The sequence below is a fragment of the Herpailurus yagouaroundi genome, unplaced genomic scaffold (assembly GCF_014898765.1).
Source record: "Herpailurus yagouaroundi ecotype Mexico unplaced genomic scaffold, PumYag 208, whole genome shotgun sequence".
Lineage (NCBI taxonomy): Eukaryota > Metazoa > Chordata > Mammalia > Carnivora > Felidae > Herpailurus > Herpailurus yagouaroundi.
The window spans coordinates 2,473,878-2,489,720 of record NW_024412439.1 but is presented as its reverse complement, the minus strand read 5'-3'; the positions used below and the strand labels follow the sequence as shown (position 1 = coordinate 2,489,720).

The 15,843-nt window shown below is 42.3% G+C and overlaps 1 protein-coding gene across 4 annotated transcripts in view; it reads left to right on the top strand.

Moving 5' to 3' along the window:
• The window catches only part of ULK2 (unc-51 like autophagy activating kinase 2), an 89,417-nt gene that overhangs the window by 62,229 nt on the left and 11,345 nt on the right, over positions 1-15,843 (top strand). For 3 of the 4 annotated variants that reach the window (XM_040453083.1, XM_040453081.1, XM_040453080.1), the window contains 7 exons: positions 520-806; positions 2,188-2,375; positions 3,022-3,125; positions 11,105-11,254; positions 12,582-12,790; positions 14,775-14,965; positions 15,417-15,535. In XM_040453083.1, the coding sequence (XP_040309017.1) occupies positions 520-806; positions 2,188-2,375; positions 3,022-3,125; positions 11,105-11,254; positions 12,582-12,790; positions 14,775-14,965; positions 15,417-15,535 (1,248 nt within the window). The remainder of the gene's footprint in view (positions 1-519; positions 807-2,187; positions 2,376-3,021; positions 3,126-11,104; positions 11,255-12,581; positions 12,791-14,774; positions 14,966-15,416; positions 15,536-15,843) is intronic. The other variant, XM_040453084.1, reaches the window with a different exon arrangement.

The following is a 15,843-nucleotide window of genomic DNA, read 5'->3' as shown; positions in this document are numbered from 1 at the left end:
TATATATATATATATATATATATATATATATATATATATATATATATCTCCCCATATCTAAAGGGTTATTCTGGGTTGCTTTGAAAAGTTTCTTTTAGCTGCTACGTGAGAAAAGAGAATAATTACATTGGTATCCCCAAAGTATATATTCATATAAAGAGTAGGAATCATTTTGTTCAATATAGGTTTTTGTAGTTTCATTAACTTTAACAGTTTATGATATAGTTCTCTTTTGTGCTAATCAGACTGTACATTAATCTGAGTTATTTGCTAGCTGCTGATAAAAACAGCCAACATACCGTATCATCATCAGCTTCTATCTCCTGAGAATCCCAATGACTGTGGGCTTGTTACTGTTTTGTAAAAGATGCTTGAAAATAGTCTCTTGCCAAATAAACAGTTTTTTAAATAGCTCCTGAAAAATACGACATTTGTTAGAATTCTCACTTTAAGAATTGTCTTCTTAACCGTTAAGTTTTGCCCCACGCTTTGGGTGAACATTGGCTGCGTTCTTGGCAGGTTCTCCAGTGCCACAGGCCCAGTCACCACAGTCTCTTCTGTTGGGTGCTAGATTGCAGAGCGCCCCTACCCTCACTGACATCTACCACAACAAGCAGAAACTCAGAAAGCAGCACTCGGACCCTGTGTGCCCATCCCACGCTGGGGTTGGGTACAGCTACTCCCCTCAGCCCAGTCGGCCTGGTGGCCTTGGAACCTCTCCCACCAAGCACATGGGGTCCTCTCCTCGGAGTTCAGACTGGCTCTTTAAAACTCCTTTACCAACAATCATTGGCTCTCCTACTAAGGTATGTTTTTTAAACTCTTTGGTCAGTGTTAGGACTTTGTTAAATTAGCATTTGTTAAATGGAGCATCGAGTGCCGGATGCTGAGCCAAGGTTCAACAGTAGACCACAAGAGAAATTGAAATAGAGAATTCCATTCCTCTGTCTTGGCAGACGTATCTGGCGTGCCTCGAGAGGCCACACGGGGACGTGGGACGTCAAGGCAGGTGCAGACGGAGAGAGACAGGACCTGGGGCACATGCCTTTATTAGGGTTCATGGATTGAGTTCTTTGGGGTTCCTGGGCTAAATTGGTCAATTAAAACCAAAAGAATGAGATTCTGGTAAGCTCCACAGGAGTCTTATCTATGGGACATATAAGGGGAAAGCCTGGGGGAGACTTTTGACGACCAGGGCTGTCGGAGGAGTCCTATCCAGAACTTACATTTCCTTGTGACTGTGCAAACCGCTGTCTAGGCCACAAGCTTACATGAGGGGCTCAAGGTCATTTAAGGTCCTGCAGGCCATATGGCCACACAAATTGAATGCAGAGGCAGCAATACTGTGGAGTAGCCCAGCTGAACTCTTGACAGTAGGTCATGAGCTAGTGTATAGTATAGTTAAGTACAGCAGTCCTTACCCCCAGGGGATATGTTCCAAGACCCTCGGTGGACAGCTGAAACCACAGATAGTACTAAACCCTATATGTACTGTTTTTTTCTTATGTACACATACTTACGATAAAGTTAAATTTATAAATTAGGCACAATAAGAGATTAATAATAGTTAATAACAAAAGAGAACAGTTACATATGCTGCAATAAGAGTTATATGAATGTGATCTCTCTCTCTCTCTCTCTCTCTCTCTCTCTCTCTCTCTCTCTCTCAGAATACCATACTGTGGTCACTACAGTGGGATGTGATGATGTGAGATGATAAAATGCCTGTGTGTTGAGATGAAGTGAGGTCAGTGATATAGGTGTTAGGATGCAGTGTTAGGCTACTGCTGACCTTCTGATGATACCTCAGAAGGAGGATCATCTATTCCAGACCAAGATTGACCGTGGGAAACGAAACCACGGATAGGGAGACTCTTGTACACTAGGGAAAAGATTCGTGGTGAAAACAGCTACAACTTAATGAACACTTGCTGGGTGCCAGGCACAGTCTTAGTTTAGGCACAGTCTAAAGCCACTTTACTTCCTGAATGCTTTATACACATGATCCTACTTAATCCCAGAGAAAGGAAATTGAGGCTACAGGGTATGAGCCAACTGTCCAGGAGTGAAAGAGCCAGTGTGTGAACCTGGGTCTGACTTGTGCTTCTGAGCGCCGCACCGCGCAGCCTGACAACTCTGAATGCTGCCCACATGGTAGTAACTCGCTTCCACATGTTTCTTCCTCAGACCACAGCTCCTTTCAAAATACCTAAAACACAAGCGTCTTCCAACCTGCTAGCCTTGGTTACTCGTCATGGGCCTTCTGAAGGGCAGTCTAAAGATGGGAGTGACCCACGGGAATGCTCTCATTGTCTCTTAGTACAAGGAAGTGAGAGGCAGAAGTCTGAGCAGCAGAACAAGGCAGTGTTTGGCAGGTAAAAGACAGCATTTCCTTCCAGCCTTTGATATGAAAACTGTAATGGTACATATATTTCTGGTATAAAGACAACCAGACCAAATTGGGTTAGTAGCTGGTTTATGCCACACGGTTAATAATATGAACTGTGTACCCTTAGAATCTCTGAAAACCTACAGGTGCTTCCTGCAACTGTGAATACAGAGCTCTCACTGAATTTCCTGAATGTTCTATCTCTGCTTTTTGTTTATTTCAGTTATTGAAGTTCATCTCTGCCTTGAATTGTTTGGTATCTATTTTTTGTCTCCTTCTTCTCTGACTTCCCGTTAACCGTTTTGTGGTTTGGCTTATTATTTATTTTTTATTTTTTAAATTTTTTTTTTCAACTTTTTTTTATTTATTTTTGGGACAGAGAGAGACAGAGCATGAACGGGGGAGGGGCAGAGAGAGAGGGAGACACAGAATCGGAAACAGGCTCCAGGCTCCAAGCCATCAGCCCAGAGCCCGACGCGGGGCTCGAACTCCCGGACCACGAGATCGTGACCTGGCTGAAGTCGGACGCTTAACCGACTGCGCCACCCAGGCGCCCCAAATCCCCCTTATTATTTAAATGTCTGGATTTTTAAGGTATACTTTTCCGTTATTAACGCCATTCTTCTTTTTAGGTCTGTCAGTACTGGGAAATTATCAGATCAACAAGTAAAGATACCTTTAGGTGGACATCAGGGCAGCACGGACAGCTTAAATACAGAACGACCAATGGATATAGGTAAGACAAATGTGGTTTCTTTTTAGGCAGGTAATTTGTGAGTGCATGCATTGGTTTCCTATAATTGCTACCACAGATGACCACAAGCGTGTAGCTTAAAACAACATAAATGTGTTATCGTACATTTCTGGAGGTCAGAGGTCTGCAGTGGGTCTTACTGGGCTAAAATCAGTGTGTTGACAAGGCTGCATTTCTTCCGGAGGCTCTAGGGGGGAATGCATGTCCTTGCCTTTTCCAGCATCTAGAGACTGCCCTCAGTCCTTGCTTGGATCCCTTCCCATTGGGGACCAGTCTAGACTCTGACCTTCTGCCTCCCTATTCTACCTTTAAAGGATGCTTGTGATTACATTGGACCCACTGGATAATCCAGGATAATCCCTTTATTCTAAGGCCAGCCGATTAGCAATTTCGGTTCTATCTGCAACTTTAATTACCCTTTGCCATTTAACATAGCCTACTTATGGCTTCCAGGCATTAGAACATGGCCATCTTTGGCTGTGTGGGAGGGCAAGAGAAAGTAATGATTTCACCTGTCTGCTTCTGTTGACTCTTCATGAACCTACTGACCCAGATTTCTTCACCCACTCCTGTCATTTCATCTTCTTTCTCAGCACAACAAGATAGGGGCTCATTAGGTATCTTGATGATCAACAGCTAGGAGTTAGAAGGAATTCTGGGCCAAGATTGGGTTATGTTGGTAGGATAATACTGGCCAAAGTGAGCTTAAATACACATATGCTCTTGAGCATTTCTTCTACTGTGAGTAGATCCTATAAAAAACGTAGGTCACTGCGATCCCCTGGCCTTTTCATAGTTGTTTCAGGGACTGTTGTGTCCACAGACTCACCTCTAGATTACTTGGACTGCTTGTCAAAAAAATAAAAACAAAGGGCAGGTTGCAGACCATAACCCAGACTTTTTAATCACATTTTCTGGGAATGGATTCTAGGATTCTGTATTTTTAATGAGCTCCCCACGTGATTATTATATACACTTAAATTTGAGAATCACTGTTGTAATCTCTTTGTTCTGGTTTTCTCTAGAATTTTTTTATTGACTCTCCCATTAGGAGAAGGAAATATTTCCAAAGAAGGAAATATCTGGATCATCAGATATCTGATTGAACATGGTTTCTAATCCAAAGAGAATGCTCCACTCTTTTCTTGCTTGCATGGTTTCTGAAGAGAAGTCCGATGTAATTCTTACCCTTGTTCCTCTATAGGTGAGGTGTTTTTTCTTTGGCTTCTTTCAAGATTTTTTGCTTTGTCTTGATTCTCTGTAGTTTGAATATGATAGGTCTAGGTATAATTTTTTTGGTACTCATCTTGGTGTTCTCTGAGCTTCCTGGGATCTGTGGTTTGGTCTGTCATTACTACTTCATATATTTCTTCTATTCCTTTCCCTTTTTCTTCCCCTCTGATATTCCCATCATGTATATGTTATACTTTTGTAGTTGTCCTACAGTTCTTGAATATTCTGTTTTTGTTTTTGTGTTCATTCTTCTTTGTATTTGCTTTCCAATTTTGGAAGTTCATGTTGACATATCTTTAAGCTAACTGATTCTCTCCTCAGCCATGTCCATCTACTGATGAGCTCATCAAATGCATTATTCATTTCTGTTTTGATGATTTTGATGTATGTGTCCTTTTGATTCTTTTGTAGAGTTTCCATCTCTCTGCTTATATTATCCATCTATTCTTACATGTTGTTTGCTTTTTCCATTAGAGTCCTTAGCATATTAATCACAGTTATTTTAAACTCCTAATCTGATAATTCCAATCTGCTATTTGTGAGTCTGGTTCTGATGGTTACCCTGTCTCATCAAACTAGTTTTACCTTTTAGCTTCTCTTTTAATTTTTTTTTTTTTGTGTGTGAAAGCCTGACATGATATATTGGATAAAAGGAATTGAGTTAAATAGTATGAGGTTTTTCGTTTTTCTGGCTAGGAGTTAGGCTATGCTTAGTGTTTCCTGTACCTGTAGGTGTCAGGCTAAACTTTTCTCTGTTGTTTTTGAGTTTCCCTAGATACCCTTCCTTAAATAACATCCGACCCTTGGCTAACTATATATTTTCTCCTAAGAGTTTTATATCTTAGCTCTTACATTTAGATCTGTGATCTGCTCTGACCTATTTCTTGTGGATGATGTGATGTAGGAGTCCAACTTCATTCTTTTGTGTGTGGATATTCAGTGGTTCCTGCACTATTTATTGAAAACATTATTCTCTATTCCATTGAATTGTTTTGCCAGCCTTGTAAAAAATGTATTGACTATAAATGCATTTATTTCTGGACTCTTGATTCTATTATATCAATCTATATGTCTGTTATTATGCTGGTACCATACTGCCTTGATTACTATAGCTTTATAGTAACCAAGGAAATGTGAGTCCTCCCCCTTTGTTCTTTTCCAAGATTGTTTTGGTTATCCTGGGTCCTTGAGTTTCCAATATGAATATTAGCATCACCTGCTAAGATGAAATTTTTCCCTTGATTCACATGCTTTAACATATGAAAATCAATTAAGGTAATACATAACACTCAATATGCTAGGAATAGAAGTGAGTTTACTCACCTGATCAACCCACAACTAACATCATACTTAATGGTGAGAGATTGAATGCTTTTCCCCCAAGATCAGGAACAAGACAAAGATATTTGCTGTCATCACTTCCATTTTACATCGCATCAGTGGCTTTTGCCAGGGCAACTTGGCAAAAATGACTACAACAGTACAACAAACAAACAAAACACCCAGCTTGGAAAGGAAGAAATAAAATGACCTCTATTCACAGATGGCGTGATCCTGTATATAGAAAATCCCAAGTAATCCACTAAAAAACTATTTGAACTAATAAATAAATTCAGTAGCATGACAGGGTATAAGATCAATATCCAAAAATCCACTGTATTTCTTAGACACTGGCAAGAAACAATCTGAAAATGACATTAAAAAAACAATTCTATGTAAGATACCATCAGAAATAAAACACTTAGGGGGCTCCTGGGTGGCTCAGTTGGTTGAGAGTCCGACTTCAGCTCAGGTCACAATCTCACAGTTGGTGGGTTCGAGCCCCGCATCAGGCTCTGTGCTGACTGCTTGCTCAGAGCCTGGAGCCTGCTTCGGATTCTGTGTCTCCTCCTCTCTCTGCCCCTCCCCTGCTCACGCTTTGTCTCACTCTGTTTCTCAAAAATAAATAAATGCAAAAAAAAAAAAATTTTTTTTAAATACTTAGAAATAAATTTAATAAAAGGATAAAACTTTTATTCTGAAAGTTACAAAGCACTGATAAAATAAATTAAAGAAGACCTAAATATGGAAAGAAACCCATGTTTATAGATCAGAAGACTTACTATTGTTAACTCCCCAGTTGATCTATAGATTGAATGAAACCCCTGTATGTGACAGGTCATTTTTCTCTTGCTGCTCCCAAAGTTGTCTCCTCGTCTTCAGTTTTTGCTGTTTTACTCTGATGTATCTGGGCGTGGATTTCTTTGACTTTATCTTACTTTGAGTCTGTTGAGCTTCTTGGATATACAGATTAATGTTTTTCTTCAAACCTGAGAAATTTTCAGCCACTATTTATTTGGATTTTTTTTTTTTTTTTGTCTCTCGTCTCCTCCTGGTGCTTCCATCATGCATATAATACACATTATGCATAGGTACCCATAATGGTGTCTCATAGCTCTTTGAGATTCTTTTCTTTTTTCTCCTGATGCTTCAGATTGCACAGTCTCTCTAGGTTTATCTTCAAGCTCATGGATTTTTTTCTTCTGCCAATTCAGATCTGCTGTTGAACCCCTGTAGTGAATTTTTAATTTCACTTATTCTTTTTAACTCCTGAATTTGCATTTGGGGTTTTTCTTAATAATTTCTCTGTGTATTCCTATTCTTTATTTAAGGAGACATTAATGTCATACTTTAAATTTTTTTTCTTGGGGCGTGTGTGGCTCAGTTGGTTAAGCGTCCGACTCTTGATTTTGGCTCAGGTCATGATCTCACAGTCATGAGATCAAGCCCTGCATTGGGCCCTGTGCTGGGTATGGAGCCTGCTTAAGATTCTCAATCTCTGTCATCCTCTGCCCCTCCCCAGCTTGCACATGCTCTCTCTCAAAAACATTTTTTTTCTTGAGTATAGTTGACATACAATGTTACATTAGTTTTGGATATACAACATAGCAATTCAACATCTCTATACATTATGCTCTGGTCACCATAAGTGTAACTACCATCGGTCACCATAAATGCTATTACAATATCATTGACTCTCTTCCTTATGCTGTACCTTTTATTCCCATGACTTACTCATTCCGTAACTGGAAACCTGTGTCTCCCTTTCCCCTTCACCCATTTTGCCTTTCCCCCTACCCTTCCCCTCTGGCAACCATCAGTCTATTCTTTGTATTTGTAGGTCCGATTCTTCCTTTTTGTTTATTCGTTTTGTTTTTCGAGTTCCACATATGAATAAAATCATTTGGTGTTGTCTTTCTCTGTCTGACTTGTTTCATTTAGGCAAAATACCCTCCAGGTACATCCATGTTGTCACAGATGGCAAGATGCCAATCCTTTTTTATGGATGCATAGCATTCCACTGTATAGATAACATACACACACACACACACACACACACACACACACACACACACCATTTTCTTTATCTAGCCATCTGTTGATGGACACTTATGTTGCTTCCATATCTTTGCTATTATAAATAATGCTACAATAAACATAGGGGTGCATATATCTTCTTGGTTTAAAAATTTTTTTTTAAATATTTATTTTTGAGAGAGAGAGAGAGCATGGACAGGGCAGGGGCAGAGAGAGAGGGAGACAGAGAATCTGAAGCAGTTTCTGCACGGTCAGCACAAAGCCCCACGTGGGGCTCCATCCCACAAACTGTGAGGTCATGACCTGAGCCAAAGTTGGACACTCAACTAAGCCACCCAGGTGGCCCACATAAATCTTTTTGAATGAGTGTTTTCATTTTGCTTGGGGAAAATACCTAGGAGTGGAATTATTGGACCATAGGGTAATTCTATTTTTAATTTTTTGAGGAATCTTCATACTGTTTTCCACAGTGGCTGCACCAGTTGACATTTCCACCAGCAGTGCGTGAGGGTGCCTTTTTCTCCACGTTTTCACTAACACTTGTTATTTCTTGCATTTTTTTTTTATTTTAGCCATTCTGACAAGTGTAAAGTTTTCCTTTACTTTTTAAAGTATGGTTTCCTTTAGTTATTGGAAGATGTTTAAAAGTGCTCCTTTGAAGTCGGCTAATTTTGACATTTGAGCCCTCTCAAGGGCAGTTTCTGTTTGTTTTTCTTCATGTGTGTGGTCACTCTTTTTTTAAAAAAATTGTTTCTTAATGTTTATTTTTGAGAGACAGAAAGAGTACGAGTGGGGGAGGGACAGAGAGGGAGAGGGAGAGGGAGACAGAACCCGAAGCAGGCTCCAGGCTCCGAGCTGTCAGCATAGAGTCCAACGTGGGGCTCAAACCCACAAAGATCATGACTTGAGCCAAAGTCGGACGCCCAACCAACTGAGCTTCCCAGGAGCCCTATGTGTGGTCACTCTTTACTGTTTATTTGCACATATCACATTTTTATTGTTGAAAACCAGACATTTTATATAATAGTTCTGTAGCAGTTCTGAATTCTGACTCCTCCAGTCCCTTACCCTTTGGCTTGTTGTTTTGGGCTTAATGTGTTTAGTCTTGTCTGGACTCTTCCCGTGAAATCTGTAGGCCTGGTAGTGTGAACCCTCTGGCATCAGTCTTCGGAGAGCAAGCTTTGGCCATGTGTACGCTTGCCCTGGGATGACGGTGGCTTTGACAGGGCTCTCTTCCACTCTTTCTTTGGTCTCTCAGGCTCTCCCTCTGTCGGTACCACAGCCAACTGGTGGGCCCTGTGGCTTGCCCTCCGAGGGCTCTATTTTTGACAAATTGTGTTGGGTGTGAATTGTTCCGGTCTTGTCTGATTAAATGCTGGCCCTTTTGCAGAAGTAGTCTTTGAAGCCAGTCTTCTTTCAGCCTCGTTCTGACCACAGGAGGGCTCTTCTTAGCTGTCTCTCTCCCTGGTTCTCTCTATTAACCTTCTAGATGGTCTGTTTGGTAGCTTGTTGCTCTCATGGAGCCAGCAGCCTCCTCATTTGTTTATCACCAAAATCTTCATTGTTTTTGACAGTGCACTCAGAGAACTTTCTCGTGATCTGTTTCAAATAAAGTCCATTTCCTTGGGGAGGATTTCAGAATTCTTCGTTCCGTGTCTCCACCACCGTGGAAAATCCTGGGCACCCTTCTCTAGAGCTGGGTGTGAGGATGCTGGCCCATTTCTTTCAGAGTGACTCCCTTGCTTTGTGACCTGGGTGCTGGGTGGGCTGGAAGCCTCTGGTCTTTTTGGCTTGCCTCTCTCTACAGGCCCGAGACCTCTGCTCGACAAGTGAACTGAGGTGAGGGCAGTAAAGCTCTAGCATTTCATCTACGCGCCCCGGTTCCACCCTCGGAGTGGGGGCTGGGTGGAGACTCAGGTTCTTACCGAGACGTGGTAGATATTCTTGAATTTATAAATGTTTCATTTCCTGCATGCCCTCAGGACATTTTGCAGCCGCTTTAAGTGGTTGTTTTTTGAGAAGTAATTTCCACCAGTTACGGTCGGTCGTGTCACCGAGGAGCAGGTCTGCGATGCCCCTCACACACTGCCCCTTCTGGGAGTGATTGCTCTGTGTGCTCTCTGCCAAAAGTCAGTCACTGGTTGTTGGGACCGTTTTTGAAAAGAGCTTTTTTGAAAGAGCATATTATGTCTCGTTCTCCTTCACAAATAGATTTAAATTTACAGGTTGTGTAAGTTCTACATGAATATATGTTCTGATTTCAGTCCGAGTTTGTGGATGTGAAACCAGGTTTTTCTCCTTAAACAATATTTAGGCAGAAAATGCATATTTGATTATTTTTATTCTCTTTTTCTTTTCCATCTTCCACATGAAGTTTATTGTCAGCATTTGAAATTGCACATTTCTCTAATCATGAAATTTCCTTTTCTGAAAATAAAAACATAAGCCCTTAAGAAACAATAGGATCATTGGCCCTTAAAATATACCCATGATTATCTTTAAATACATGTATACCCAATGAAATAACATCATAACAATGTTACAGAAAGAGAGTATCTGTGTCGTTTCGTACATCTTGTGTGACAGTAGGTGCTATTTAATTGATTCCCACTTACTGTTTCCTTACTCCCTAGAAGATTTTCATGAACTGTCTGTTCTGTTAATTAGATGCTTCAAGTTTGTCATGCTCTGTTGTGGATCACGGACACTGATGGCAATTTTTTTTTGTGTCTGGTTCAGTGTTTCTACTTTTAAATTTGTGATTTGCCTCCATCCTGTGACGTCAGAAATGTAATGTTTTCGAGATGGTTGGATGTGAAAAAGCTTTGGACGACTTCTGTTCATTCGCTTTAGTTTGGTGCAGAGGGACTTTTCTCCTCATCTGCCTTTAGCCCACGCTAAGCCCATCAGGCCCCTCCGACATTGGACCCACCTCACACCCCCCGACAGACACATGGCTGCGGTTCCAAGGCGTGTGCTTCGACTCCACTCTCTCTCTCTTTTCAAGCTCTTACTCTGTGGAGACTCCTGTTCTTCCTTCAGCTTTACCTCACATTTTTATTCTAAGTACTTGGTTTCCACTTTTTCAAATGACCCTCAACAGGCATGACTGCAGGTCACATACTCTGGAAGTTCACGGAAGTGACTCTGCATCCAAGGCTTTGGGGTAAAGAAGATTCACGGCTGTGAAGAGATTATTATAAAACACTATTAGTGGAGACCTACGTTGCATTTCTGATTTTAAGAGTAATAAATGCTTATTGAAAAAAAAAAAAAAACCCTGATATAAAAGTACAGGTCTCCCTATAATCCCAGCCCCCAAAAGAAACACTATCAAAACGATGTAACATCTTGTGACCTTTTCACCGTAGCCCCCGCAGGAGCTTGTGGTGTGGTACTGGCACCTCCCATAGGAACAGCAGCAAGTTCCAGGGCTGTCCTGTTCACTGTAGGATCTCCTCCACACAGTGCCACGGCCCCCACTTGTACCCATATGGTCCTTCGAACGAGAACAACCTCAGGTGAAGCATCGTCTTATTATGATTTTGGCTAGTGTTGGGAGCACAGTGTTCTGTTGATGGCTTAATGGTGTGACTGAGCAAGTCCCTTGACCTCTCTGGACTTCAGTTTCTTTACCAATGACATGGAGATCATCATTGTCTTTACCTTAAAGGGTTGTAAGGTATGAATGAATGGGACCTTATTTGTGGGAGGGGGAAACTTGATAAAATAAAAGTACTGTATATTTACAACATGCGATATTACAGCGATACAATCGAAGTGCGACTTCTCCATGATGAAGCAGCTATGCCTATATGGTGCTTCTTAGCTTATATTAAAGGCTTAATTTAGTACGTTTAGTACATGTTTTGAAATGGTAGATGGTTGTTTGTCTTTGCTTTGTCCTTTTAGAAACCTGAGTCTTACCTTTTTTGTACCTTGGGCCCCAGTCTTTGCACTGAATCCTGTCTGCATTGAGATAGGTCAATAGATTGGTTTTATCATCCTCCATACTCTACACGTAGGTCGTTAATACCCTAAATGAAGAAAGCACTTAGATTGGACTTGAAATGAGTTCTCGTTTGACATCATCTTCTATATTGGACCGTGGGTTCTCTGAGTTCTCTTACACTGAGTAAGTGACCGATCATGATGTCAGTAGATTCGTAAGCAAAGGATTGTAAACAGATAACGGGAGAGGAGGTAGAGCCAACGATCTTGTTCTTCAGATTATTAGAAGTATTAAGTAATAATAAAATACAATTTTCAGAAAGTAATGTTTTTTACCTGTTAACTAAGCCAACACTAAAAGACTGACGCCCAGCGTTGCTGAAGGTTGGCGGGATCGGTGCGCTGCCTCACAGCCACTACCCTAGGAGGCCGTGAGGCGGTTGTCCCCAGGGCTGTAAAAGCGGGGGTCACATTTGCTCTGTAGAAATCCCACTCCTGTTTACACCAGCACTTCGGAGTATTGATCACAAACGAGCCTTTCAGAGGAAGGAAACGCTTTGGATTTCATTATAGTGTTATTTGTGATACAAAAATCAGAAATGGTACAAATCTTCCGATAATCGTTACCTATAAAAATTTAGTGAACTGCTCTGCACCGACCGCATGTTGCAGTAAAGACTACGGAGCAACAGGGAGAGATGTGCATGTCGCAAATTAGTTTAAAACGAGCCATGATGATGTCTGTGGAATGTACGTATAAAAGAAGAACAGAGGGGAACTTGGAAAACTAAAACCCAGGGGGTCGGTGCCTTTTCTTTTAACATTTCCTTTGTTCCTTGGATGGTGGGCGCAGGCGCTCACTGCGGGCCCTGCGCCACATGTCCTGTTCTCTTGCAGCGGGCTCCAGCGGCTCCGGAGGCTCCCTGTGCTCCGCCAGCGGCCGCGCGTGCGTGGGCTCCCCGCCAGGGCCGTGCTCGGGGTCCTCCCCTCCGGGAGCGGAGGCGGCTCCCGGCCTGAGATACATGCCTTATGGTGCTTCACCCCCCAGCCTAGAGGGGCTCATCACCTTTGAAGCCCCTGAACTGCCAGAGGAGACACTGATGGAGGTAGAGAAGAGACCCCTGTGGCGTGTCGCTGTAATGTCGAGAGCACGGAAGAAGGTTCTAGCAATGAGGAAAGGGCAGAATACACAAAAGTTCTGAAGCTTTTTTCTTCTCTTTAACTCACCTTGTCCTTTTCTCCTCGAAAAACATTGCTGATGTGTTTTTAGAGTAATGTTGACAGTGACACTCATCCAGAACAAGCATTGGTTGACAGGAAGTGACACATGGAGATTTTTTTTTTTTAATCTGAAGTTTATTTGCTAGTTATGGGATTTGTAAAGCACAGTCTTTGTCCTGAAACCGTAACTTTCTATTCTCACCGCTTGCTTTTCTTCACAAGATAAAAGCAATACACTTAGGCTTATGAAATACTAAAGCATAATGCCAGATTAGTCGCACTGAGAAATAAACCTGCCAAGCAAATGCTCACATTTGTAGACCAGCACCCTCCCTCGGTGGAGCCAGTTCCACAGGGAAAAACGCAGCCTAATCTGAAGCACGCTGAACACACGTTCAGCACGACAGAAGTTAATTTTGCGACTCCAAAGACTGTGCCAGTTCAGTTCCTCAGACTCGACTCCAGGACAGCACCCAGTGGCCTACACTGTGTCCTCAGTCCCGATTACAATGCTGACTTAGCTAGCATTTCAAATTAAAATGATCAGTTCTCCGGGCCAGCAGAGAACAAATTCTCTCTCCGTGCTGGACCTCCAACTAACGTTTTTATTTTGCATGAATGAGAATTAAATATTTCACATAAAAGTTATAAAATGTTGCATGCAAAATTTAGTAGTGATTGTGTAGAAGTTTTAGTTGTGATTTTGAAAATATGTACAATCCAGTCCTAAGATTGGGAAAGCAGTTTTCAGAGTTTTTTCAGTTTCCATCAAACTAGACACAAATTGTGTTCTAATACATTTTCCAGTGTATTGGAAGGTACAGTCCCATCATGCTGTCAGAGAGCAGAGAGACTTTCAAAAGTTAATTGGTTTATTCTCCTTTTTCTAGGAAAATGATTCTCCTTTTTTCATCATAGAAGGAGAATGAGAAGCTTAGTCTTATTTGAGCTTTCAAAAAACATTTATAGCTAAAAGCACATCTCAAAACAACATTAATTTAGGGTGCCTGGGTTGCTCAGCCTTGGCTAAAGTCATGATCTCAGGGTTTGTGAGTTCAAGCCCTGCATTGGGTGAGCACGAGCTTGTTTTGGGTGAGCCTCACTTCTCTCCCTTTCCTTCTCTCTCTCTCTCTCATATTCTCTCTCTTTCTGCCCCTCATGGGATTCTCTCTCTCTCTCTCTCTCTCTGTCTCTCTCTCTCTCTCCCTCTCCCTCCCTCCCTCTCTGCCCCTGGTTCACTTGGGCCCTCTCAAAAAAACAAAAAAAAAAAAAAAACAAAAACAAAAAACCCACATTACTTTTAGAATGCTCATTTTTTAAAGCATGCTATTATGTCTATATTCCCCTCTTTAAGTGAACAGCTCACAGAAATTTAGAGCTTTGGTATTAGGAGTCACTGTGAACTGAAAACTCACCAGAAATTAAAATAAAACATCTCTGGAACTCTAAGTCAGTAGAATTTACTAAACTAGCAAGAAGGGTGCTTTAGTGTAAAGAATATCCTTAAAATCCTGATGTTTATTTGGTCATGTTTTTGTCTCAAGTATGTTGATTTAATTGTTTAGTTTTGGGGTTGTGCTTGTCTTTGTTTTTGTTTTTCTGGTAAAACACAGTGACCTCATTCCTTTGACACTTAATTTTGGGGCTGCTCTCATACATACACACAATCACATGCGCATACCCACATTTGGTTTCACCTGTGTTTATTTTCTTACTACTCTTCTGGAATTTAAAAATCTTCGTCTGTTTTGCTCATTCTGATATTCATAAGTATAGAAAAACATTAGCGCCGGCCATGGCTTATATACAGGAAAGAGTACACGCCTCCTCTTCACTGAAAGTTTCTAAGACAAATTGGCTTTGCCACAGCGAGAACACACAGACGCCTTACGCCACCTCAGTGTGATGCTGATGTTCACCGAGTGTGTGCTGGACCTGACAGCCGCGCGGGGAGGAGACCCGGAGCTGTGCGCGTCCGCTGTCTCATCCGCCGTCTCCTTGTACCAGATCCAGGAGAGCGTGGTCGTGGACCAGATCAGCCAACTAAGCAAAGACTGGGGGTAGGTGCTCCCCAGCCATTCACTTCCAGATCCTCCGTGCTTTCTGTAAATTCACGTCTGAGATGGAGACCTTGTCGCACGCCGAGATCACATCCCATCTCAGGGCTTCAAGGGAGCCCCGAGTTGTTCCGTTGTGCGAGATCTCACTATATGAGCCAAGACTTGAAGATTCCGTAACCCTAGCGTTGCCTTCTCTTTGTATCTTACACTGTCGAAGGTATTTGGTGATAAAGGGATCGTACTGATTTTTCTTTGAGTAGACCTGTTGTGTTCAAAGCACACACACATCTTTTTCATGAACCTTCTTCCTTCCAGAGTTACTTGTGCATTAAAATATATCCAGGAGAATGATACTCCTTTAGAAATGCTGTTTTAACGGTGACCTGATGAGTAGAGAGCTGAGTCTGGCATGTGGGTCCCAGGATAACACTCTGCTGTCTTCTGGGCACAGGCGGGTGGAGCAGCTGGTGTTGTACATGAAGGCAGCGCAGCTTCTAGCCGCATCGCTGCATCTCGCCAAAGCCCAGGTCAAGTCCGGGAAACTGAGCCCATCCACGGCCGTGAAACAAGGTATGGGTGGGGCGTGACGGTCCTCAAGCTGCTCCTTTCCCCTTTGCACTGAGAGTTTGTGATGAGGAATCCCTGTGTTGGTAAATATTCGTAGGGGTGCCTGGGTGGCTCAGTCGGTTGAGCATCAGACTCATGATTTCAGCTCAGGTCATGATGTCACGGTTTATGGGATCGAGCCCCAAGTCAGGCTCTGTGCTGACAGCTCAGAGCCTGCTTGGCATTCTCCCTCCCCCTCTCTCCCCTCTCCCCCCCGCCCCCTGCTCCCCGTTCTTGGGACGGGGCGGCGGGGGGGGGGGGGGGGGGGGGGG